Genomic DNA, 27,799 nt, shown 5'->3' with positions numbered 1-27,799 from the left:
TCAACATTTCCAGTTGGATAAAATGTTAAGTCTGTGAACAAAGAGTTTGTATTGGCTCGGCAATGTGTCGTAGCAGATGAAAAAATAAATAAGGTATCTGATTTTTTGTCACTGCTTGTCTTTGGATGATTGAAACAATAAGTCATGGCCATGACCAGTGGAAAATAAACACTTCACAATATGACTCATAAAAAAGTGCTAGGCAATTCCAGCCAATTAGTGCAGTCAGCCTCTATTTTGGCCACGGTGGGATTACAATTAGAATGGCAAATGAGGCAGCAGATGTTGCAGCAGGCCGTCAGATGTTTGGGAATATTGAGGTTATGAGCCTATCAACATTCTCACATTGGTCACCCTATTGGTCAACAACTGGCACAGCCATTGTAGTTCTTACAAGGGCACATATGTAAATCATTATGGACATATAAAGTACTAGACATAACATTTATGTTTGGAACGAAAACACTGTGGAACAAACTGGATATTACACTATGTCTAGACATTGTTTGTGAGTTATTTAATTAGATGCTACAATATCAATAAGCCAGACAAACTCTGTGACAACAATCTTTTATCATTACCATTCAAGACTTACAATAATGCATTGTGGTTGACAGAGTTTTCTGACAGTAGGTTAGACGGCATCGATTTGCTTCACAAGTCCATGACCATAGGTCACACCTGTCACACCCATTATTGATTTAATCACCAAAACTCCAAAGAAATTGCCAAGATCAGATTTTTTCCAGGAAATCCTAGAGAAGGAGTATAACAGGTAATATAGTCTCACATTATGAACACTCAAACTGTGGGGAGAAAAAGTGCAATATTTCAGTGCAGTATATTATGTGTTGTCTTTGCCTTACATTGTTGCTGTGGTAGAGAGCTGGCTTTGTCCCTCAGAATAAAGTAGCCCCATGTGGTCGACTGGCCTTCAGTACAGACAGGTGGGAGCTGTTCACTGTTTATTTAACACACTTTTTCTGTCTCTTCTCTTCTTTCTCTTTTACTTCCCTAAACACCTTGCATTTTAAGCAAGTCATCAGTGACATTTAATACATTTAAAATATTGGTAAATTTACCAGTAGAGATGTTAAGTAATAAAGCAGGAGCTTCATTTTGCCTCCACTAACCAACATTGGCTGTGAAAATCACCTAGATGCCTTCTTGTGCACATAGTCACAAAAAATGAAGTCATAAAGTTTCACTCAGTATTTGATATTAACACTGTTGTCAAACAGCTCATGTGTAGACCTCATGAACAACTTACAGAACTATCTCTATAACAACGCCTCCAAAGCTGGCAATAGATGCCTTCATCTCTTACAATCTACTTCATGACTGTTGTGAGAGTATTTTATACATTTTGAGGCCATTTGGAACTCTGCACCTGCTAGCTTGAGTTGGTTTCACTCATACATGAGAAAATTCATTAGCTGCTTGTATTGGAAGTATTGTACTGTATTGGAGTGATCACTCCAAAATGAAGCTAACGACTCGGCTGTGATGGAACTGATAAAAATCTTGTTCTTGGCTGTGGGACACCTAAGGCAGGACACAAGGTGGTTCTCTGTCTGGCCAAGTGTAATTGGCACAATACACACTGTTCGACCTTTGTAAAGCAACTGCATGTACCAGGGTTTCCAAATACCCCCTCATAGTGTGTATTCTAACCTCCCTGGTACCAGTAACCTCCCTAGAACTAGTAGTATGAAGCTGGATTCTTGGAGAACGTTTACCACCCCGCCACCCCAACTGTTGTCTGATATTATTGTACTCACTCACTAGCTACAACAGTTCTCCCCATGGGCCTGTTGAAATTAATGAGATTTCAGATTTCAGTCTGTAACTAAACCCCAGAGATCACATACAAAAGTGCTGCATTGTTTCAGTGAGAAGGGCAGAGCTCTACCTTGCTACCCACTTGAGAATATTTCTTGAAAGGATTCCATCATGAAGTGGTGCCCCACTTAATGGATAGATGCTTTCCTCACTGACTGGTTGGCACTGGATGGCACCACAGAGACACAAGAGGTTTGTGAAGCACTAATGTAATAGTAGAAGGCATTAAACAGCTGGAACTGAGGCTGGTCTATCTATTTTCTAATGGGTTCTGAGAGACTTCCACATGATGCCCTATTCAATAATGCTGTGATGGTAAGATACATCAGTCACCAGGGCAGAATAAGATTAAATGGGTCATCAGTTGTGCACATACAGTGAACAGGTGGGACCACTCCTGGCTAGCTGATAACCACTTGCTTGCTGAGACAGCAAAATGGTACAAGGGTGCACTATAAAGATAGAGCTTATGGCCAGGAAAGTAGTGGTTTCCACTGATTCTGACCACATCTTGTTTGTGGCCTAAAGTGTCCTTTGACTACTTGGTTTTCTACTGTTGCTTCAATTAATGGATGGGTCACACTGGCAGCTTACTCCTTGAATACATCAGTTGTCCAGAATGGAAAGAATTTGGCACACCAGGTTACTTATGCCTGTGGTTGCCCACTCTGAGTGAAGAGCCGGTAGAGGACCCAGTACTCCAAGAGTCACTACAGAACTCAAGAGCCCTTAGGATATGAGTGTTGTGTGCACCTAGGTTTTGCAAATATTGAGAATTACCTTATTTGGGTTCAGCGCACTGCCCAGTTCCTAGAGTTCTAGCCTTCCTACAGGGACTGTTTGATGGTGAAAAGTCCAATTATTTTGGAGTTGTATTTCACCGGGGTCTTATAAACTTGTCATAGCCTTTGTGAAGGGAGTAAGGCATGGGATCTTACCCTTTTACTGGAGTCCCTTACGGCACTCCTTTAATGTGCCCATGTGGATGCTGAATTGAAATAGCTTCTATCTTACCTTCTCTAAGTTCTACAAGGTTAACATTACCCCTCTGAGTAACATAAGTGTGGTGATCTAAGAACATCTTTCCATAATTTAGGATGTTTTTTTCATGGCATTATAGCATTAGTTATCTGCTTGATTATCCCCAACTTATAGTAGAAGTAGAACAAACTGCATATGTATCTGTAGGTCTGTGAACACTGGATAACCTCCGAGGGCAGTCAAAATCACATAGATACTGTAAACTATGCCTCAATTTTATACATACTTGCCCTACCTTACAACAATGATGGTCTTTAACAACAGAATTTGATAAAAACAGAACTGTATGTTATATATAAATGCAGCAAACAATCTTTTATTAAATGAAAATATTTTGCGACATTTTTGATACTTTCTGTAATACTCATCTGGGGATCCAGGGTTGAATTAACTTACTTTACCCACTTGGCCTACCCTGGAGATTGGGTAAAGGTTTCAGTCCACAAATTGTAGATGTGAGTATATAGAGCAAACAGAAAACACATTAGTCGGTCCTCTTGAAACCAGCTCTGTCCGAGCTTGTGGGAATAAGGTAGAAAGCACACTCACGAAAAGAAGATTAATGGTTCATCTCATAAGCCCAATCACGCTCTGTCTCTGTGCGGAAGAAAAAGTAGTAAGATAGTGAAAGTCTTTTGTGCTTCCCCTGTAATCTGCTCAGTTTCTAACTAATAATGAAAGATGATCATAACAAGAGAGAATTTTGATTTATTAGTCAGGGTAATTTACCAAATGTGTTTCTATGAGAAGCTACTGATTCATCACAATTGGATGCATGAGTAAAGTCCACTCAAGTGAAACTGATAAGGCTTAATTCATCACATTCAGCAGAGGATGTTTTATGTGTTTTATGGCACTCCAAAGCAGTGTAACCTGTGTTCCCTATCTTGACAGTTGACAAATTAAAGGAAAAAACAACACAACATAGAAGGTGCTGCTACCAAGAGCCAACAAAGCAGCTTCGCATACAGTAGATTCTATAAGTCTCTGGAACTGTCATGGAGGAATGAACACATTTATTTCAAAAAGACTGGCGTTTTCTTTAACATGACTATTCAGAATTTCCCATAGGTGTTCATCTGGGTTGAGATCCGGTGACAGAGAAGGCTATAGCATATGATTTTCATAATTTGCATACTCCCTGTGCATATTCCCTGTGTTCCTGGGATAAGCTTTGGATTCACTATGACCCTGAACAGGATAAAGTGGTTACTGAAGATAAATGAATGAATTTTAATATATCAAACCATTCTGTGAGCCCTCATCCTCTGTGGATGAGGGTGCGATCATCCTGGAAAAGACCACTTCTACTTTGGTCATTAAAAAAGAACAAATATGAACAGTCATAATATCTTTGTATTGATTTGCAGTGACCCTTCCCTCAATGGAGACAAGTGGGCCCAAATCAAACCAGAAAAATGCCCCTACAGCATCTGCGGTCAATTACGTTGCTCCTGCAGCGTAATTTAATTGAAATGTTTCCATGGAAACCTCTTTTCAACATCTGAGCTGTTGAAATTAGTGTGAATGATGAGGTGTATGTCTGTGTGCATAAAGGCAGAAAGGATGGGCTGCACTGTCGATTGCTTAACATGCACGGTATGAAGTCAGGCGTATTAGGGGATGTGATTATTAGTATAGGGCGGCATGGTAGTGCAAAAGGTAGAGTTGCCACTTCACTGCTCCAGGGTTCGATCCTGAGCTTGGGTTTACTGACTGTGAATTGTTTTGTCTCTTTGGGTTTCCTGCAGATTCCAAAACTCACAGGTAGGTTGATTTACTCCGTTAAATTGCATTTAGGTGTGAATGATTGTGTGAACATGTGAGTGTGTGGTGCCCTGTGACGGAATGGCATCCCATCTGGAGTTTATTCCCCAAACTTCATCCTAGATTCTGGATCCTCTGTGTCCCTGACCATCATACCATCATGAAGATGAATGAATGATAAATTATCAATGTAAACATTAACATTAATATCAACATTGATGCAGAGAAGCTTATTGCAAGTACAAGTGTAATAGCTTACTTTTTACGGGTACACTGGCTTCAATTAACATCCATCCATCATCTATACTTTACTATACTATACGCTTTATTCCTAAGGGTCACAGGTATCTGCTGGAACCTATTCCAGCACACATTGGGCGAAAGGCAGGGGTACACCCTGGACAGATTGCCAGTCCATCACAGGGCTCTTCAATTAACATGAACAAATGAATTATTTTATGGCTGCAAATCTGATGTAAAATTAGTCAGGACACTGTTGGCTTTCAGTGTGAGACTTTTTCACCTCTGTTGGGATAACCTTACACAGAATTTTAGTGAATGAAGAAAACACCTTTAAATTTTAGATGCCTATAAAACATTTTGGTTTTTGGAACTTTTCTATGAAAATATTCCCCTAGTAGGCTGGATAAAAACAGAAATGAGTGTCTACTTTCATATGAGCCATTTATCACTACAGTGCAGTGCGACATGACAAAGAAATACAATGTTGTACATACGCACCACCCAAATGGGCGGAAATTCCATTTTTTGGTTAACATTTGATGAAATCGAGTACAAAAAACAGTTTCATTGAGTCGATTATTACTGCTGAGCCAAACCTAATGACCCGACTTACTGAAAAGCCACATAATTCCCATCACTAATATACAAAGCTATTACAGGATCCAGGTGTATCAGAAGTTCATTACAGTCAAAAATTAAGCAAAGTTCTGCTGTCCTTCATGCCCCAAAGCCTTGTAGAATAAAGTTGATCCTGTGCTTAATCCAGGACGTCAAAGCTGATAAAAAAAAAAAAAAAAAAAGGAGGGACAGGTTCGGAATGTAAAATATACGAAAGATGAGATGATAAGAAAAACAGAGACAGCAGCACTTTCCTACTGTATATTGCTGTTAGCTGTGAGAATGACAAATATGCATTGAGTCATTTAGTTGGTTTATTATTTGGATTTGGGAAGCCAGTGAAAGCAATTCATTATGAATTTGAATAACCTAAAGCTCAATCTCTCTCTAAAAAAAAGCTAATACCAGGCCACTGATGCAGCGAGTCCATCTGATAAAATCTCCAATAAAGAAAAAAGGCTATGAATGAATTTGCGTAAGAATCAAAGGTGAATTAAGTGCACAAATCAAAATATTCCCTTCTCATCCTCCTGCCAAGATCATCAAAAAAAATGCTTTTGTATTGATGCGGTCACAAATGAAAATCACTATGCATGGTGTTAGAAGTCTCAAGAGCACGTCTCTGTGAAGAGGGCCTACAGATACCCCTGGATGTGATATTGATGTGCCATTCCAATAATTCACGCTGTGTGATACACAAATCACAACACACACTCAGCTGTTGTTCATTTTCTTTTCTTTTTTTTCTTGGCTGCATTGAAAAGATTATTCCAGAGTCTACACACTGCAAAGATCAAAACCTGCTAATCTCCATTCATGTAGCATACTTTCATCAGCCTGGCATTCGATTTGCATAGATAAAACTGTGATTATTGGCAATTTAATTCATTTCCTGAGTCTCTGGCAGTGATTGTTCTTTAAGTGTAGGTCCACACAGAGACAGACAGCCTAGCTTCTCTTCAGTGTTTGTTCCTTTTGCCTATGTGTGTGTCATCATGTCAACAGTCCCTGGTCCTCTTTCCCTGTCTTGGTGGTCCCTTGTCCACTAGTGTGCCTTGTAGGGCTGTCCTTATAATCCCCAAGTCATGCCGTACATGTCAGATCATCTAGATATGTTCCCCAAATGAGGAATCCCCTCATCCCTCAAGTGCACTAGGCTTTTAAATCACCCCACGTACTAATGCGCATACTGTATTCAGTCTTGTTATCCTACATAAAGGGGACTTTATTCATTCACTGAAAGGTTAGCGCACTGAGATGAACTGATATTCATATCCCACTTCAATTACACCCCAAATTCCCTCTCTGAGAATCAGATGCGACTTAACTCAGTTGGGGGTCAAAGGATGTATTAACATAGCACATGATGTTTTCCTGAATTTCTTTCAGCCTCCTATTTACAGCATGCGTAAATCCTTCAGGGGACTGATACAAACTTATATAAGCATTTAAAAAGACTGTCTTAAGGACTTCTTTGCCAAGTAAGAGTAAGACCTCATCCCTGACATCAGTACCGACCCCACTAATGCTCTTCTAGCCTTATAACTAAAAATCCCCACAATCACGCTCCAACATCTAGTGGAAAGCCTTCCCAGAAGAATTGAGGATATTAGTAGAGCACAAGGAGAGACAAAATCTGAAATGTGACGTTCAAAAAGCATATATAGTTATCACTTATCCTGTTATCACTTATGTTGTAGCAGTTGTAAACAATCATTCTTTTAACAGGCTCTCTCCTTTTTTCCCCCCAGAAAAATCTGAATTCTGTCTCCTGAATAGTCCTGTCTCCACTTTATGTTGTCTCTCTCCAGTCTCCAGGAGAGAGATAACGTAACGCGATAACCTATTAGAATGAGCACAGTAATATACAGGGAATCTGCGATTCTCTTTGCATATTTTGCTATTTTCAGAGCTGCTGTTATAGAAAATTCATCAACACCTTCCTATATAATTAGATTTGACAATTCAGCAGCAGTGTGGGATAAAGCCTCAGTCAAATTTTTTGACACTGCCAAAAGAAATAGCAACTTTATTTTGAGGAAAAAAAAAGCTGCAAATGTATAGGATTTTTTGACGAAATGTTATTGTACTCAATGTAGCCCTTTTGTCCTGCTTGTGCACTTTGTGGTTCTTCGCTTTAAACTCTCTTAAATATCCTCCTTGTGTCTATTTCCTACGTCCTAAAGCTGCTTCCTTTGTCTTCGTTCACGATAAGTAGATTATAAATTTAATTATATTTATTTATAGCTCGTTAATAGTTTACGACTTTATTCTATTATAAAAAAAAAATGAACAATGAAAGGAATAACACTTAACAGACTTCACAAACAATGCTAACTTTAACACAAAACGTTCCACTGTAGACAACAGAAACACAACTTGTGGAATAATCCTCTGGCAGTCATGAGATTTCCAAAAGCGCATTAGAAATTTTGTTTGTTTATTAAGCAGTGAGATTATCACTGACACAATAGGGCCACAGGTGAGAAGTACGTACGGCAGATGCACAGTGAAAGGTTGGTAAGGCTGCGTAAGACTGTGTGAGAGAGCAGAGAAACATGGAGACAGTTCTGTGCTAGCATTTTCCCAAGAGGATCCAGACAACTCAGAAAGCTAAGCTTGCCATCTGTTCATTGAGAAAGATAGTGCTAAAGTGCCCTAGTGAAGGCACAAACAGTCTAAAGTGCTGTTGAACAACTTAATAACAGAGCGACCAATTTCAGGCCTCTAGTTTGCGTGCACGCAGTTTGAACTCTTTTAGCTAGTGTTTGGTGACTGTGGGCTTGAGATTTTAATGTTGTCAAGCTGCTGGCCTGACCACAGAAAGCTGGAGAAACAGAGCCACCTTGTGGAGACACTACTGTATGACAGTGTTGTTTAAAACCAACTTGAATTTTATTCCCCTGCATCTCAAACACTGTGAATAGACTCAAATAAGATAGATGCTCAGTATTTGCCAAATGCAGTGGATATAATGCATGCTTGTTTTTCTTTCATTAATCTCCAGTGATCGTTTTATCCCCATCAGGGGTTTGGTGGATCTGGGGCTTATCCTGGGAACGCTCTGTGTGCAGCTGGTATAAATGCTGGATAAGGCACAAGCCTTTCACCGGGTACCACAAACATTTACACCTAATTTATAATCAATATTCTTGGAAGGTCAAAGGGATGAAAATGGAGAATCTGTTGAAAACGCACAGACACTAGGAAAACCCAGACAGTAACCTAAGCTCAGGATTAAATCATGTAAGGTGGTGTGAGGCTGTTGTAAGGCTGCATGTGCACCACCCCACATGCATGAGATGTTATGAGATGCTATGAGATCTCATTAGACATTTATCTTTAGAACTACAAACAAGTAAATGAATGGCAGTAGATGTGCATAATGAAAATTCTAACAAAAAAAAAGGTATCAGTGCTGTTGTAGATGTTAGAATGATGAATGCTGAGTGCACATGACGTTTATTAAAGAGAATCTTACAGACTGTCACAGTGTGTCCCTGAGCTGTCTATACTGCCTTTATAAACGTTTAATCCATCCCATCCCATCCATTTTCTGTACAGCATATCCTACAGAGGGTCAGTGGGAACCTGGAGTCTATCCCAGAGGAGTTGGGGCACAAGGCAGGGGACGCCCTGGATGATGGTGCCAACCGATTGCAGTGTACAATCACACACACTCACACAATTTGGAGATGCCGATCAACGCAGGTCTTTGGACTGGGGAAGGAAACCAGAATACCCAAAGGAACCCTAAACAAGAGGCACAAGGCAACTGTGCTAACTACTAAGCCACCATGCTTCCCATAATTGCTTTATAAATTTGAGAAAAGTGTAATAATCCTATTGATACTTACATGCATAACTATGTCTAATAAACTAGACGTATTCTTACCTTAGTGAGTGTGTAATTATACAGTGCTAAACTGTTCTGAGATTACAGTTTCACTGGGGAGACAGAGAGAGAGACAGAGAGAGAGAGAGAGAGAGAGAGAGAGAGAGAGAGAGGCATTTGGCTCCACTGCAGAATTGAACACATGAAGGCCGAGCGGGAAATAAGAGCAGTTATTTCCCTGTGCTATTTGAAGCCAGACTTTAACAAGCTGCACTTATAAAGGCAGAGCAAGCGAAGGCGGACCTGCTCTTAAGCTGACGCCGGCTAGCAGGATGCCCACGGGGTGCAGGAACTTGTTAATTGAGATCTCGATCCTCCTGAGGTTAGCCACCGGAACGTCAAACTCCATTTATTTATCTGATATTTCATTAACTCAAGCAGGCCACACTTGCAGGCATGGTTTAATTAGGCCTGTGCCTGTTGCCACATTCCCCTTACAGCAGGGACTACACGGGATGTGTTGAGAAATTTCTTGTTTATGTTTGTGCTCTCAGGAAAGGTGTTGTTTTTTTGTTTTTTTTTTAGATTGGTACTGTGAGTTTATGGTTCACATGCATTCAGGAGAAAATATCTACTTGCACATTTAAGCAATCCTGAACCGCAGGCTTTTTAGAGATGTAGTGCTATTTACTTAGAAAGTATTTTAACTCATGTGCATACAATAGTGTTAACATTCAAAGTACAGTGGAGAAAAATGTATTTAAAAACAGTCCCAGGCTTTTTGTGGCCATGAGAAAAGATGAGAAAATATAAGAAAAGTGCACAACACTTCAGGTCTTTTTTCCGTCAGAGAATAATATTGTGCCTATTTTATTCTGAAATTAATTTCTGCCAGTTCTAAGGCTGCAAATATATTTAATATATCATCATATATGCTTATACTGACCACTTTTAACTCAGGTTTCAGGCTCCTCAGGTTAGCCTGCTGTGTTATACTACACAAAAACTGGATCTCTCTTTCAATCACAACTTTCAGAATTCATTCAATTACACACTAATCATATGTAAAAGTTATACTTTAGTTATAGCAGCAGCAGCAGATGTGGCAGCGACTCGGAGCTTATCAAGCTATATACAGTATGTTGATCAAGTAAATGTGTAAACATATAAGGAATAAAATGTAATAAATAAATGCAGGGATAGGAAAGCAATCACCTTCGGGGTGGTGTGATGTGGTATTTTCCAATAAAGAATGTTTTGAAGAGTTTCATTTCATAGCACAGTTTCATCAGTTTCACTTATAGCACAGTAATTTGAGAGTCTCAGTCGACTAGAGTTACGTCATGGATGTTCCTGTACCAGGATTTTTTTTAGCTTATCATATTACTTAACAAACACATTAGTTTAGACTTCAGAATAGTCTCTTTCTTCCATCTTTCCTTCCAACCTTCCATCCTTCCATGGTAGAAGTGTATATGGCAGCCCCTAGAACCATTTGGAAAAAGACATTGGACACACTGATTGTGGAGTTTCTAAGAAATAATCTGAGCAAATTAGCTCCTGCTTCATTGGTATGAAACCCTGCACCCACACCGGCCCTTTGCGGATAAGATTGGACACCCCTGGCTTACGTACGCCTGCTCCTATTGCTGATCCCCCTCCAAATTTTGCTCAGTCTTCACCAGATTTGGCTCACATCATCATGACACGTGTCTGAATGGCAAAGCAGACCACGCCAAAGGTCACAGTAGAATGCCCGTTTGTTTATCTAGACCTTTCCTCCTATAGTCGGAGCTTTTATAATTTTTATTTTCATTTATTATTAGCCTGAAATTATGTCGAGGGCCTGCAATACAAGTATTACAGAATGAGCTGTTTCTATAGAAACAATAATATACTAGAAAGCTGTGTTTTAAATTACAGCCCACACTGTTAATGTTTAGGTAGAGAAACATGACTGCACAGTGGCTCATGCTGTGGAATATGCTCCAGGATTAGAACAGCTAGCTTTATTTTAAGAATAAACATAGAGAGAACTAAATTTCGATTACTTAAAACTAAGATTGATTTTTTTGGTAAAATTCTGCTTTAAAAAATACTGAAGTCATTTTACGTACACTCATTGGAACATGTCCTTGAAAAGGTGAACTGATAAAACTGTAGTTTTTCAGCTGCATAGCTGAGTCTACAATGCAGTGAATCACTGAACCCTGGGTTCATTTCTTTTCAGGACGCACAAACATGCAGGCTAAATTAACCATGATATACTGCCTAATTAGATCAAGTTAATTAATTATAAGGTTGCTCCACCATGTGCCTGAGACCACAATGATTTCAAAAGCCATTAGTTCGATCAATTAAGCACAAGCCCAAGAGACTCGATGTCTCCTTTTTCATTAAGAGAAATAAACTATATTTTGATTGGACACAGTAAATTGTGCTGCATCAATATCGGTTATATGTAAATAACATAACATACTGATATATGAAACTGTGGTGTGATGGACCCTGATGTGAAGTTTATTTAGCCAGAGGTTTAAAGAAACAGGGTTACATCTGACTAAAAAAAGCAGGGACACAGGAGACTCCTTCCAAGAATGCTACATAAATGCATCCTCACATATCCATACCAAACAAGTCCCATGGAACTAACACTGATCTGAGCCTGACCTTGACTTTAACTTCAACTTTAGAGGAGTTACAATGGATGCTACTGTCAGACTTCATGTGTTTCTAATAACACTTGCAGTAAGGATGCTACTGTTGATTCATTAGCTACACAAAGACTAAGCATGCTTAACAGACACGCCTAAACAATGTGCCCTTCTTGTCTTGTTAAAACCTTTCACATTAAACCACTAACAGAAATGGTGTTCAAAACTACTCATGGTGTAACCTCACCCTTTTAAAATGACACAAATTCATATAGGCCTAAAAAATGATCCCACAGTTGTTACCATAGAAACAATAAAGCAAGGTTGTGCTGTAATAAGACTAAAACACCTTCAGATCGATAGATAGATTCAGATAGAAACTTCAGCAGCTTTATACAAGTAGTATCATATAAAGAGTTGTGGGCTATCAGGATTCTAGCTAATAACTGGCAATATGCTCAATTGTGTAGCAGAGTTTAGTCACCTGGTGGTTGTTGGTGGTAGACAGGCTGAGTATTTTAGTAACTGCCGATCTCCTGGGGTTTTCACACGCAACAAACTCTAGAGTGCAAACACCAACAAGAAGTGAGTGTCAGTTCTGTGTACAGAAACAGTTTGTTGAAGACACACTACTACCAGCTGCCAGAAAGGCCATACTGACTCAAATAGCTATTCTTTACAATCATTGTGAACAGACAAGCATCTTAGAATGCACTGAACCTCGAGGCAGATGAGCTACAAGAAACCACATTGGGTTCCATTTATGTCAGCCAAGAACAGGTATATGAGACTACAATGGTCACAGCCTCACAAAACTGGACAGTGGAGGACTGGAGAAATGTTGCCTGATCTGGTCAATCTCACTTTCATGTAGATAGTTGCCATCAACAGCATGAATTCATGGACATGACCTGCTGGAGATGATATAATGGTGAGTTGAGTGTTTTCTTGGCACAAACTGGGCCCATTCATTGTAAACAAGCATTGTTGGAATGATACAACCTTTCTGAATTTTCTTGCTGAGCATATGCATGCCTTAATGGCTACACTTCCCCCCTTGTATAATGACTTCTTCTAGCATGATAATGCACCATGTCACAAAGTTGCCTCAAACTGGTTTCATTAACATGGCAGTGGGTTCAGTGGCTTCTACCGTCACCAGATCTGAATCAGATCTTAAACCCGCATCTTTGAGATGTAGTACAGAATGAATGTGCAGCTGACAAATGCTGTATGTGAAAATATGATCCCTAACTATTTAATATCTTAGACACCTTTGCTATGTTTACTTCTATTACACAATCATTTGAATGCTACATTCGGGAATAAACTTGCTTATTTTCTCTGCCACATATTGTTGGTTTGGAAAGTATTCAGATGCCTTCACTTTTTGCACAGTTCATACTTTATACCAGGGGTTTTCAAACTTTGGGACGCACAAAGTCAATTGGCTGCAGCTAAATTTACGTTACGGTGAATGAAACAAAATCAGTCCGATAATGAATAAAACACACACACACACACAATCAGAAGTCTGAATCAACATAGCATTCATTGAATGACTCACTTAATAAATCGTCTGATTCATGATTCATTTGTTTTGAACTGTCACGTGTCTGTGTCAGTAACACCCAATAGACTACAGCATTCAATGACCGTGTAGCGTATGTTAAAATGGAAAAGTTTTTAAAACTGAAGGCATCATGGACCTGTCTTTAGATCAAGTCAAAACAACAAAATCTAAAATGGTGCCACACAGAAAATATGACCAGTCCTATCTTGATCTTGGTTTTAATGCCTGCGGAGGTCCAGAGGGTGAGGAAGTCCCTTAATGTCTTTTATGCTTAGAAAAGCTGGCAAGTTCTAGCATGAAACCCTCAAAACCTAAACAGCACCTCACAACAAAACATTCTGCATATGCCAACAAAGGGTGAATGGATTTTCTACTAAAATAAGGAGAGTATCTTCATCAGCAAAGACTGATCACAGGCATAGCCAGCATCCCAGAAGAAGCACTGCGAGCCTCATTTTTAGCTGCATATTGATTGCATTGCAAATAATTACTAATAAATAATCGCTAATAATTTTCCCCTTGCCTGGTGTAATTTTTAAACACAATTTTTTGGTTCTTGAAATTTAAATAAGTAGAATTCAGTACTCAGTTATTTCTCAGAATCTTAACATATCCATTAGGCTGCTGTTTTGACATTTGAATGGTTATCATATCTTTCTGTGTTTCTTATAAGCCTTTGGTATTGCATTCAGCTGTATATTTCATTCATATGACAAGGAAAATGAGTTGAAAGAGGAAACAGAAGTAGAGAAAAACTACTCTCTACTAAATCAGTAGCGGAAATTGCGTTTTCCAATATTTCCATTTAAAAATATTTTGGTGGGTCTTGAGATTGATTGGATTTGTCTAGGTGGGTCCTGGAATGAAAAAGTTTGGGAACTCTTGGTTTAGACAAATATATTAACTTGTTTTACCAAAAAAGGGCCAAAAAATTTAATTTCTGTCTGTTTTGGGGTGCAGCATTGAATTTCTTTGTCATGCCACAGTGGTGCTTAAAAGCTCATATGATAAAAATAGACATTCGGGGATTTAAGAATTTGTAGTTAATAAGTAGTTCTGTTTTTTTTCCTAACCTTCTAGGGGCAATGTATTCATAGAAAACCTCCAGAAAACCCCCATAAATGTTTATATCTTTAACCAAACCCAAAAAATGGTTCAGAAAAGCATCTAAAATTTGAAGGTGTTATTTTCAACCTCAAAAAATCTGTGTAAGATTATTCCAACTGAGAGAAAAAAAAAGTCTCCTAATAAAAGCTAACAGTACCCTTTTTAATTTACATTTCCATCAGACGGTGAAAAAGTAATTTATTTGTTTAAGCTGATTGAAAATGTCTGATCGATGGATTTCCACTCTGCCGGCAAAATGGAACACCAGCGTAGTAGTAAAAAGGGTTAAAAATCTATAACTCAAATCTTATTTAGCAAATTATATATACCTTTGGCTAAGGCATTCCAAATTAAGCTCTGTTGCATCCTGTTTGCGTTGGTTATCTTGTGATGCGTCTACAAATTTACTGACGTCCACCTGAGGCAAATTTACTGGCTAGACACCCGTTTGTATAAGGTCCCACAATTCACACTGCATGAAGGCCAAGGATCTCTCTGTGGACACCTTTGATTAAATTGTGTTGAGACTCAGATCTGGGCAAAAGTATTAAAAATTTCCATTGCTCTAAATGTTCCCAGGAGCACCATGGGCTCCAGCATTGTGAAATAGAAGAAGATTGGAACCAGCAGAGAAGACTCTTGCTAGAGCTCTGTAACTCAGTAACTGGGATAGAAGGGTCTTTCTTAGTGATGTGACCAAGAACCACTAGAAACTCTAAGGCAGCATCAGAAATCAGCGTCAGATGTATACCATTTCTGAGCAAAAGGCAATATGGGAGACACTTGAAGGACATGTTTCTCTGGTTTATTAGACAAAAACTGTCTTAAGGCTGAACTTCAAATGCTACGTCTGGGGAAAAACCAGGTACTGCTTATCAAATGGCTTTTACCATCCCTTCTGTGAAGTGTTGTGGTGGTGACATCATGTAATGGAGATGCTTTTCAAAGGCAGGGATGAAGAGTCTTTAAGGAAAGAATGAGGAGTGCAGCCAAATACAAAGAGGTACTTGGAAAAAACCTGCTCTAGAAATTACATAACCTTTGACTGGAGTGCTGTTTCATCCTCTGAGCTCAACAACGTACCAAAGCATACAGCCAAGACAACACTGGACTTGCTTTGCGACAAGGCTCTGAATGTCCTTAAATACTCCTGCTAAAGCCAAGACCTGAACCCCACAGAACATCTGTGATAAGAGCTGAAGATAGCGGTGCACAATTTAATCTCATTTAGCGGCTCTGCCAGGAAGAAAATCCAGGTGTGCAAAGCTTATAGAGACTTACCCTAGAAGATTTGTAGCTGCAATTAGTGCCAAATGCACTTCTACAAAAGCAGTATAACAAAGGATCTGAATATTAATCTAAATGAGAGAGTTATCATGGGTTATTATGTGTAGACTAATAACAAAAGGTACATTTAATCTAATCTATATACCCCCAGTCTGTAACACTTATCCTACGCTGCACAATCTCAAACGCACTACACTTTAGAAATCAGCCTACAAAAGCATGGTTTTGGAGTAGTGGAAGAAACCAGACCACCCAGAGGAGAAAATGCAAACTCACAGACAGGGCACAAATGGCTGAAGTGTGAAATCCTCAACCCTGAAAATGGAATACAATCATTCTAACCACTAAGCTACTGTGCACCGTAATTATTCTGTAATACATAAAAATGTGCACAAATATAAGAATATGGAGTCCAGCCACTCTGTTGTCCTTCAGCTGCACTCTGTTCAGGTTCTCCAGAACATTTCATCCGAGGTTTGATTTTTGGCACACCCCCCAGCTTATCTGGGCTTAGAACCGACAAAGAGAGTTAGAACCCCTTCTGTGGTTGGGTTGGTTACCTGCCCTGGAATCAAACCCAGGCTGTGGTGATGAGAGCATCGCGGATATCACAAATACAATCACCCAGACTCAACAACCAATGTCGGGCATTTATTTTAGAGTTAATTAAAGGTCATAGTAAGAGTATTACACTTTAATAATCTTAATGAGCAATCTGATTATGACATAATTCTGTCACATTATGTCAGATGGTTTTTTGGAATAGAGTGCAGTATAAAAATGTCAGTGCTGCTGTTTGAATCTCACGGGGTTCACAAGATCAGAAACCCTACATTAATTACCGCCTTTCTATTATTTATGTATGATATTCATTATACATACATCTTCACAGGAAATGTCTTACCTCTTCCGTTAATTAATGTACACAGCCCTCAACACATGGACTCAGTGTAGTTCCAGAGAGTTTCATAAACTTTCTTAAAAAGAAAACCTTTGAATAGGGTCGTGTTTAAAGTTGCAAGAGATCTGAAAGCCTGTATGAAAACATAACTAAACATGTGGGCATGTCAGTGCACAGCTCGAGGACTAGAAAATAACGGAACAATGTTGTGCATGCATCAGTTCATACTTTTTATTTTAACAGCATTAACTGCTCTGTGTTGAGTACTCATGACCAGTTTGTTCTGTTAAAAAAAAAAAAAAAAAAAAATTCCACCTCCACTGCTTTAAGTACAGAAACCTAACCACCCACACAAGACTGAAGCAATGACTAGAACTGCAAAATCATCAACTAGATCTGGTTGTAAGCGCCATGTAGGAAACGGGTGTTGTCAGTTTGTTAAATAGTCCAAATACTGAAGCATTCAGCTTTCATCAGCTTCCAGATTAATGTTGTTTCCAAATTTGGCATACAACTGGACCTTGAGATCACCGAGCACTTCCTGTATCGATGTCACTCGGCTTTCCAGAGATTTGATTTCCTCCTTCAGAGTTTCCTGTAGACATGGGAACATCAAGAGCATTCGTGTTTTGTTTTTTTAATGAAAAAAAAAAAAAAGGTGACCTAGATGCCAGAGTCTACATTTATTAAATATATTATTTGTACAGCTTAAAATTATAACATTTCTTCTAGTTGCAGCTAAAAAAAGAAACATTTAATTTCAGGAAAGTGTACACTGTTCTAATATGTACATGGAAAATGTAAAAAAATTGAACAGTTTGACATGTGAAGGGTTTTTCCATGCTGACATTTCTCTAAACTTCCCACCACTAACTGATCTCTGAATCGATACATTCCTGAAGCCTGATATTCAGGGTCCTCGCTAAGCTAGATGCGTGTATCTGTGTCATAGTTTAACACTGTGAAGTGTTTTGCCAGCATGAGAATGTTCCGCTTTCTAGTCACCTTACTCGACTCCTGTCTATGGCAAAAAAACAATGCCATAAAATACACTTGTAAAGGAAGGTCACTCTTGTTTAAAATCAAATGATCGATACAAGTTATGAAACCAGTTTTTGTTGCCCATGACATTTGCTAGAGTTGCACTTTAAAGGGTACTTGCTGACCTTAGCAGCCTCTAGCATCTCCTGCGTCTCCTCCTGCGTGTGACTGATGAAAACATCTCCTATATGATATGGGATCAGGAGATCATCGTCCTCCAGCATCATAAGGTCGTCACTTGCATCCTCTAAATTCTGTAGAGATTTCTGTGTGGGGAATAAAAACAAAATTTCACATCGGGATCATCAGTATATTAATATTTGAGTTAAGAGCAAAACCATGAACATGAGCTTACTTTTTTGGCTTCTATTTCCTCTTTCAGCTCGGTCATCCGATTTGTGCTCCTAGCAAACTTGTTAATTTTCTGCTGGTCTTCAAAAGTGACATTGACATCTTCGACCGCCTGGGAAAGAGATGAATGCTTATTAACTACCGACTTAAAAGTCTGGACATGTTTTTTTTTTATTATTATTATTTTAAAGAAAGTTAAAGAAAAAAAAACACAACTTGATTGACTTCCATAATTAATCCAGCAAGTTGCTCAAAAAAAAATTCTCACAATGCCATTTGACTACCTGTGGGAATTTCATGTAGCTAAAGAGAGCTTTAGCCTTTTACTGAATACTGATTAAACATAGTAGCTTCCAGAACTTCACTATACTGCTGTCGATGGCTGAGCCGAGTCTCTGCCAGTCAGTTAATCATGTGGCAGCAGCACAATCCATGAAATCATCCATATAAAGGTCTAGAGCTAATACAGGCCTAATGTTCACATCAATCATTAAAATGAAGGAAAAAGGTTTGAGCTCTGTGACTTGGCATGGTTGTTGGCACGGTTGTTGGCACCATATGGGCTGATTTGAGTATTTCAGAAGCTGCTAATCTCCTGGGATTTTCACACACTACACTCTGTAGAGTTCACACAAAATGAGGAGGGAAAAAAAATGACAGGGTGAGCAACAGTTCTGTTGGATGAACATATTGATGAGTTCAGAAGAAAATAGCCCGATTGGTTCGAGTCTTTAGTAACTCATAATTCCTCTTTACACAGGTGGTGAGCAGAAAAGCATCTCAGCATGCATAAAACATTGAACTTTGAGTTTTCTGCTGTTGTAGCTCCTCCACCTCAATCAGGTTCTCCTCCTGTCAGCCAAGAACAGGAATCTGACACTATCATGGGTACAGATTTAGTTCAGATTAGGAAAAAAAAATCTTTTCCCAGTCTTCAACTGTCCAGTTTCAGTAAGTCTGCAGACTCTCCACTCACTGCATGTTTAAACTCTAAACTCCTTAAACTCTAGTGATGTCTTGTGTCTAGTTGTGTGTGAAACTCCCAGGATATCACCAGATTCTGAAACACTCAAAGCCACAGATAAATCCCAGCTCACCCTTTCCCCATTTCTGATGTATGATGTGAACAGTAAATCTCAAATTAAAGCTCTTGACCTGTATCTTTATGAGTTTATGCATTGTGCTGCTACCACGCGTTTAGCTGATTGTATAACTGCATAAATGAGCAGGTGTTTATTTTAAAGTGGATGGTGAATCTTTATGTTGTATAGCCACACTGCATTCCGAATCTTTGTGTTTAAGTGTCTGCCGTCTTCCCTACTTCTAGCATATTGTTTGAAAACAACAATGTCCACAAACTGTATATAAGGTGCATCTTATGTATATTACTTGTCCGTACTGTATACCATAACAGTTTGTACTGTACTATGTTGTCCACACTTGTAGGCTACAACAATGCAACTACCTGTAAGTATAATGCACGCCTGCATTGTGTGTGTACTCGTACCCACTTCTACACTGAATTTCTCATTATTGTGACATTACATATCACTGGAAAATGATAAATGATCCTACTTTTTAGGAGCTAATACAAACATGACTGTTACCCCATTACATTTAAGATCACCTAAAAGCTTTCTCCCATCAACCACCACTGTAACTGAACCAGCCATAAATATGTCATCATGTGACGTCATCGCGGCAGATAATCATAATTATTAACAGAAATAACAAGGGGGATCAGGAAAATACAGCATCAACTTAAAAATTAGCCCCAGAATCAATAATTACAACACAAATATTGCAATTCTGACAAATTTCACGTATCCGAGAGAGGACTTTTCCTTTAATAGATCTGACTGCAAGAAGCCGCATGCACAAATAAAACTTAAATATGTACAAATCGGGTTAGGATAATTACATTTTACATTTAAAATCAAGACACAGATTTAGATATCCAAGTGCACTTGATGGTGTTTATCGAATAAAACTGTTTAGAAATCCAGTTTAGTATCGCCATATAGGGAAATATTAAAGGCTGGAGCTGGTCCTAAGGGGCATGGCTCGCTAGCTAACGGTCTAGCAACTGACTTAGCAACGGATTAAACGTCTACAGAGTCACACATAGAAACTCCCATTCACGCAAAAAAAGCAAAAACGCTAAACAAACCTAAACAGAAATGAAAAGTTCATAAAATATTAACACCAAGCTCTGACAGACTTACAACAGATTTCTTGACTGTGGCTGCCATCTTAAAACGGAAGTGGAAGTCCTTATAGCGTTCTTCCAGCCCGTATTTCTAACAAGTCCCGCCTCCATCTCTAGGATTGGCTATTAAGTTCAACGTAACGATCTGATTTGGGGAATCTGATTGGACAATTTACTTAATCAATCTTAAACGCAGAAGCCGGAATTAATTGCAATGCGGGTGGGAAAAATAATGGCCGGCGAGCGAGTTAAATAACTCCATGCTTTATTCATTCATTTATATATTTATTTATTTCAGCCTGCGTAGATTTTATAAAATTGCTACGAACTATGAAACAGAACGCTGAATAACGTTGTGCCTTCTGGCCAAATCTATTTAGAACAGTTAACAAACACATTAATGTGCCTGTGCTGCCCATTTAGGGTGAAATAATAACGTTCCAGAAATACTGCCATCTAGTGGACAAATAAATAGAGAAACAAAGTTGTAAATAAAATAGTCAAATACAACAACAACAACAACAATAATAATAATAATAATAATAATAATAATAATAATAATAATAATTATTATTATTATTATTATTATTATTATTATTATTATTATTATTAAACATTTATTAGACTGTGTAATATATTTAAGCATATTAATAATTCATGTACATATAATGCTTGGGTATTGTAGATTTTGAGCTGTATTCACTTATAGAAGCCTACAGGGATATCTGACTTCTAAGGTTTATTTTGGACATATTGCAACAAAGATGAATTAAATTTATTATGAAAGTTAAAGTTTTGTTAACTTGTCAGGATACTAATACTGTTTTAATGTGCCCTTGTCCAATGTATTCACCCCCTTGAACCTGTTCCTTGAATGTTTATTAGAGATCACACTTTAACAGACAGCTTCATAAAAGCATTATCAAAACCAGTCCAGGAGGATGTTCAGCAAATGTATCAATTATAATTTGCTTATTTAAAAAAATATATTATTATTATTATTTAAAAATGAATTATATATATATATATATATATATATATATATATATATATATATATATATATATATAAACTTTAAGCATTGTAAGTGCCATTAGTTATTTATTAAAATTGGAATAATTTGGCGCAACAGTACCTTGAGAATTCTGTCTTCAAAAATTCAGTTTATGGGTAAGGAGGGCATTAGTCTGAAAAGTAACCCTGAAATCAAGGATAGGGCTGAACATGATGCCACCACTGCCAAGCTTCCTAGTGGGAATGGAGTTTTCAAGGTGATCAGCAGTGCTGGGTTTTTCAGTGCTTTGCAATGGAGTGCTTCCAAGGTTCCAAGGCCAGAAAATTCTAGAGAATCTTTTCTACCTGAGAATCACATTTTAGGAAAAATTAGAACAGGATTACATATCACTTGCCGCTTTCATAAAGCCCTGAAAGTCCAGCATTCTGAGAGAGGTCCTGAAGGCTGATCATTTAAATAATCAGACATTCATGAAATATGAAGAGGGTATACCTATCTGGCAGGATAGGAAGAGGAAAAGCAGAACAGCGGTTAGTGATGGAGCTAATGACTAATGATCAAATGATAATTAAATTCAAACTTGTTATCCAATATCTTATTTGCAAAATGAATTATCGGTAATATTTAGCTAGGGTTAGAGTATTCTGAGTAGTGTTCCAAGTTCTTAATGTGGGCTGAAATGCAGTAGGTGGTATGAGGAATGATGTGCACATCACTGGTGGTACTACATGGCAAGTACCGGTGATGTGTCTTCCTCAGGCGAATCAATACATTAGTTAATACATTAGGTAATATTAATTAACATTAACTAGAAAGGAAACAGTGAAAAATCTGTTAAAAGGTCCTCATGCATTTATTCTGTCTGGGGCCTCCACATAATCTAGGTCTGCATAAAGCCCAGCTTTGTTGAATGTCTGAGCCATCCTGTGAGGATCTCTCCAGCTCCTTCACAGTTCCTCATGGCATTTTGTTGTTTAGACTATCACTAAACTGATCTACATATATGGTAATATAGCAAACAATGACAATTTCCTTTCCTTTCCTTTCTTTTCTTTATAGATGTTCTCTTTTGGTTGAATCTTGTTCCTCTGTGTCCCTTTAGTAAACATCCACTTTGTAAACAGCAAGCTTGCTGCACCCTAAGGCAAATATTAGCACAATGCTCACAGGCTGTTTTATGATGATTTAATTATTCATCTTGATTTTTACATACCAGGCACCAGACATAGCTAATAAATGCCAGCCCATATTACAGCTCTGGAAGGACATCATCATTTTATTGATTGATTTATTTATTTGAATAATACACATATATTTTGTTCATCACACACATTGGTTTATTTGAATAAATATGGATTTTTGGACTGGTGAATCTACACACTGGAATTCCTCGAGGGCCTTTAAGGACGTCGATGCCTCACATGTCTGAAGAATTCCTTTCATGATGGCAGAGGGCATCCAGAAAGGAATTTCTCTTCCGCCTCCACTGTGTACATTTACAATGTGACATTTACACTGGTAACTCCAGTCTCCGTTTATTACCACATTATTAACTCTGAGCAACAGCTGATCGGCTTGAGGCAGTTCATTATCATGCATCACATTATACTCTGAATAGAGTTTTAAACGTTAGGCATGATGCCATTTTTTAAATAGAGATTAGCTTGAGTGTAAGAAAACATTCTTTCTTTCTTTTTTTATTTTCTTACTTTAATAGAGGCATAAATTACATTCAAGCATTACAGGAATGGAGTAAATTCCTGGACTGGGTGTAAACAGCAGAATAATTTCATGATCAGATTCAAGAATTAATTGTGTTACTGTGAAAAACAACAACAACAACAACATTAAAGACAGTGTAAATTCTTAAACATTTTTGTTTTAATTCTAAAATTAATTCCACAGACCCCCTCAGAACATATTAAATTAAAGCATTTTTTTTAAATGTGTACAATAATGTTATGGCTATTTATTAGAGATCGATCGATAGATAGATAGATAGATAGATAGATAGATAGATAGATAGATAGATAGATAGATAGATAGATAGATAGATAGATAGATAGATAGATAGATAGATAGAGGTTGTGTCTCAATCAGTTCACTAGTTCAGTAGTAAGGGCACTGATCAGGGAGTCGGGCATTAAGGTCTCTCTCTCAGTCGCAAAATCCTTCTAGTGCACTGAAATGTTTGCTCCCTAATAAATCCCACAATGCACTGCAAAACCAAGGGAGCATCAATGTTCACTATGTTGCCTGACTGGAAAGGAAAGTCATATTTCTCAAGCCTCTCTCTTCTTCTTCTTCATTCTAGCGTTTATCTCGCGCAATGGCAGGGTTTGCCTGTTGGCACACCCGTCTTCATCACACACGTTCACGTGTCGCATATCCGCCGGCTGTCAGCCTCGAGGTGGTCCACACTACTGAATTTTCTTCACTGCGCATGACATGGCCGTACCATCGTAGCCGTCCTACCACCATCTTGGCCGTGACTGGAGCGACACCTAACCGTCGTCATATGTCTTTGTTCATGGAGTGGTCGAGTCGCATTAGCTGAAGCCTCCAATCAAGCATTCGCATTTCCATGACGTGGAGAGCTTGCTCGTGCTTCGGTGTCGCCGGCCAGTATTTGGATCTATACAAGGCGACTGGGTGGACTACGATCTTGTAAATCTTCGATTGAGGTGTAAAGGCATCCGGCAGTCAAACATGACACCAGTTACCTGGCGCCATTTAGTCCAGGCAACGATGACGCAGGCATGGCCAGCGGGAAGGGACTCACTGTTGCTACAGACGACAAAGCCGAGGTACTTTCTTCAGGTCCACTCCGCTGACACGGATGGTTCCGTCGGCTTGGGGGCCGCACTCCATGTACTCGGTCTTCTCAGTGCTTAATCACAAGTCATTCTCCTCGAGCCTATCGTGCCACTGCTGGGCTTCTTCTTCGCTCATTGGCCAGGAAGTCGTCGGCAGCGAACAAGAGCGACCATGGGTGGGCCGACTGAAGGTCGGAGGTGATGGTGTCCATGCAGAGGATGAACAGCAAGGGCGATAAGGCTGATCCTTGGTGCAATCCGACGTTGATGGCGAATGGCGAAAGCCTCTCAGCTCAAAAAAATGGCAGACAAACCATTTTTTTGGCCATTTTTCCTGCTTCCAACACATCAACTTCGAGAGCTGGCTCTTCACGTGATACCTAATATTGTATATCCCACTGCTTGACAGGTGTGACTGTAATGAGATAATCATCAATCTTATTCACTTCACATATCAGTGTTGTGGCTGATCTATACAGTTGTAAAAGCTTTTCTGAACTGAAAAAATGTTCTTTTGGATGAAGTTCTAGCAAAGTTAATCTCCCTAAGTAAAAAGGGCAAAAAAAAAACCCCACATTTAAAGAATTCATTCTAATTTCACGTTAAATGCATTTTAGAAGAAACATTTTGTTAGATTTAGACACTAGAGAGTTCTTCGGTTTGGCTCTCTGTGGGAACTCGTACAGGATCCCACATACAAAATACTTTTTTTTCCCCAAGTAGCACATGTTCAAGAAGTCAAAAACATATCCAAACTCAGAGAAATTTATCAGATTGTGTTCCAGATGGATTCTGGCTCAACCTTGGCATTCCTTGATTTAGACTGAGACACAAAGTTTCTCAAGAAACCGGAACATATGGAATGTTCTAGCAATGTATGACACTGACTGGAGTATTTCAAAATCTAAAGATAAAGATAATGAGCTACAATCAATACTCGCAAGCTTTAGATTTCAAAGCACACATGCTGGAGTTGGAGTTGGACATTTCTGATGGTCACACTCTCAGAAGCTGGATTACTGTTTATAGCTTCAAGAGAAGCGACTGCCTAAGTGAACAAACATAAGATAAGAGCAAGCAGCTTTTTATAACTGCTTAATGATGTACATTATGAGAAGTAAATTGTACCAAATTATTACATAATGTAAGCAAAAAAAAAAAGCTATTTGGCATGAGAGAATTGCAGAAATGAAATCAAAAGTATTCCCCATGAAAAAAAGCTGATTCAGGATTTTTTTCTTTTGTGCAACACAAAATGACTGAATGCTGGTCAACTAAATTGAGAATGCTTTTTCTCAATGTGGATCAAGAAAATATGTGCTTCCTTCACCGGTTTTACCAGTACACTGATGTTCCATTCTGTAGGTGGAATAAAAACCGACTTATCAGACATTTTTAATCAGCATAAACAAATGAATTATTTTATGAGTTATAAGTCTGATATAAAATGAGTCAGGACTCTGTTGGCTTTCAGGGTGAGATGTTTTTCTTTCTGTTGGATAGCCTTACACAGTGACTGAAGATAACTCCTTCATGTTTTAGATGTTTATGAACAAACAGTTTTCGCATCTCAGAGAACAGAAATGGGTTTGATATCAACATTTACTTTTTTATGTAAAACCGTTTTTGGGGTTTTTTTTGGAAATTTTCTATGAATTTATTGTCCCTAGTAGGCTAAATAAAAACAGAAATACTTATACAAAACTACAAATTCTTAATTCCCAGAGCCTTTAAGCACCGAGATGGAATGAAACATGACAAAGACATTCAATGCTGAACATGAGACAACCAAAACAGGTGGACATTCAGTTTTTTTGGCATCTGGTAAAAATGTACCACAATTCTTAAAACGTATTATGTCTAAATCCACTGAAAGACATTACAAAATGGAAAAAAAAAGGAAATACAGTTTTGAATGACACATTTTATTCTTCACTGTAACTGCGACATTCTAGCAAGCTATGTTGGATTAAGTGGCTCAATCTTAAAGAACCCCTCTCAATAAGAAACATAAAAACATAAATTGTATTGCCAACAGATCTCGATTATGGGTCCACATTTGTGCTATGTTTGCGTTGGACTCATTATATTTTACTCTGGAAATATGTTTGCACAAGGAAATGTATATTAGGAAATAAATGGCTAGAGGATTCTTTGGTTTGGCTCTCCCCATGAAGGTTCACATAGAAATGTTTGCCTTTTCAGAGAGTCTTCCAAGTAGCACATGTCCAGGAAGTGAAGTCTTTCCAAACCCAGAGTGACACTTTTTAATAAGAGTATATAGTGCGTTCCAGGTAGATTCTGGGGGTGGTGGGGTGGAGAAATGGAGGTATTTACAGGGATTGTTGTTAGGGTCTCCCAAGATATTGGAACATCACCAACTTCATATGGTCTAGCAGTGAACCTGACTGGAAAAATGACACTCTTGCTCCGATACTGAACTATAATCACTACTCACAAGCTTTAGATTTGAAGATACACACTCTAGAGTACAATTAGATGCTATTTTATTATTTTACAAATAAATTTATGTTTTCATTTTTCTATTGAACATTTTTATACCCCTTAAAGACAAATCACAACAACTTCACACTTGAATTCATGTGAAATTTACATGATTGTTAAACACATATACTACATGTGTGTATTTATTTATTTTTTTTTACTTTTTTTTTATAGGTGATTCATTTCTTTTTATCTAATTTTCCAAAAATATAATTAATTCATATTCACATGATTCTTTATGCATGTTACATGTGATTTCTTTAACATGATTCTTTACACAATTGATTTCTTTTCACTAGTAATTCTTTATACATGATTCCTTTATTTTCACATGATTCTTAACACATGATTCATTACTTTTTATATGATTCTTTATGGACCCATGGATCGTTTTGTTTTAAATGTGATTCTTTACACAAGTCATTTATTTCCATAAGTAATTCTTCACACAATTCATTTATTTACACATGTGACTCTTTTCACATGATTCATTTATTTTCACATCTTTCTTAACACATGATTCATTTTATTCATGTGATTCTTTACACGAGTCATTTATTTATATTTAATTCTTTACACAAGTCATTTTGTTTCACATGTGATTCTTTGCACATGTGTCATTTATTTACATAAGTAATTCTTTACACATGTCATTTATTGTTACAGTACATTTGATCAGATGAGTCTAATCTTCAGGAAAGGGCCGGATCTGCGGGTGCAGATTTTCATTCAAGCAGAAGCCACACCTCTGTCTAATGAAAGCCAAGAGCAACTAATTAAAATGGTGGAATCAGGTGTGGCTCCTGCTTGATTGGAATGAAAACCTTCAACCACACCAGCCTGCAGTGGATAAGATTGGACACCTCTGCATGTGATTCTTCAAAGATGATTCATTTTATTTTCACATCTGATTCTTGAGACATGATTCATATTGCTTGCTCAAGGGAGAATAATTTGCTATTAAACTATTTGTTTAATTGATCAGATAATTGTT

General features: G+C 38.1%; 1 protein-coding gene across 1 annotated transcript; it reads right to left on the bottom strand.

Moving 5' to 3' along the window:
- Window positions 1-17,085: 17,085 nt before the first annotated feature.
- On the bottom strand, window positions 17,086-20,575 carry pfdn4 (prefoldin subunit 4). The gene is made up of 4 exons (XM_058409153.1): window positions 20,486-20,575; window positions 18,265-18,372; window positions 18,035-18,175; window positions 17,086-17,463 (listed from the first exon to the last, which is right to left on the bottom strand). Exons 1-4 carry the CDS (start codon window positions 20,510-20,512, stop codon window positions 17,332-17,334), a joined length of 408 nt encoding a protein of 135 aa, XP_058265136.1. The 5' UTR covers window positions 20,513-20,575; the 3' UTR covers window positions 17,086-17,331.
- Between the last annotated feature and the right edge of the window lie 7,224 nt (window positions 20,576-27,799).

Source organism: Hemibagrus wyckioides, linkage group LG15 (assembly GCF_019097595.1).
Source record: "Hemibagrus wyckioides isolate EC202008001 linkage group LG15, SWU_Hwy_1.0, whole genome shotgun sequence".
Taxonomy (NCBI): Eukaryota; Metazoa; Chordata; class Actinopteri; order Siluriformes; family Bagridae; genus Hemibagrus; species Hemibagrus wyckioides.
This window is presented reverse-complemented; position numbering and strand designations above follow the sequence as displayed.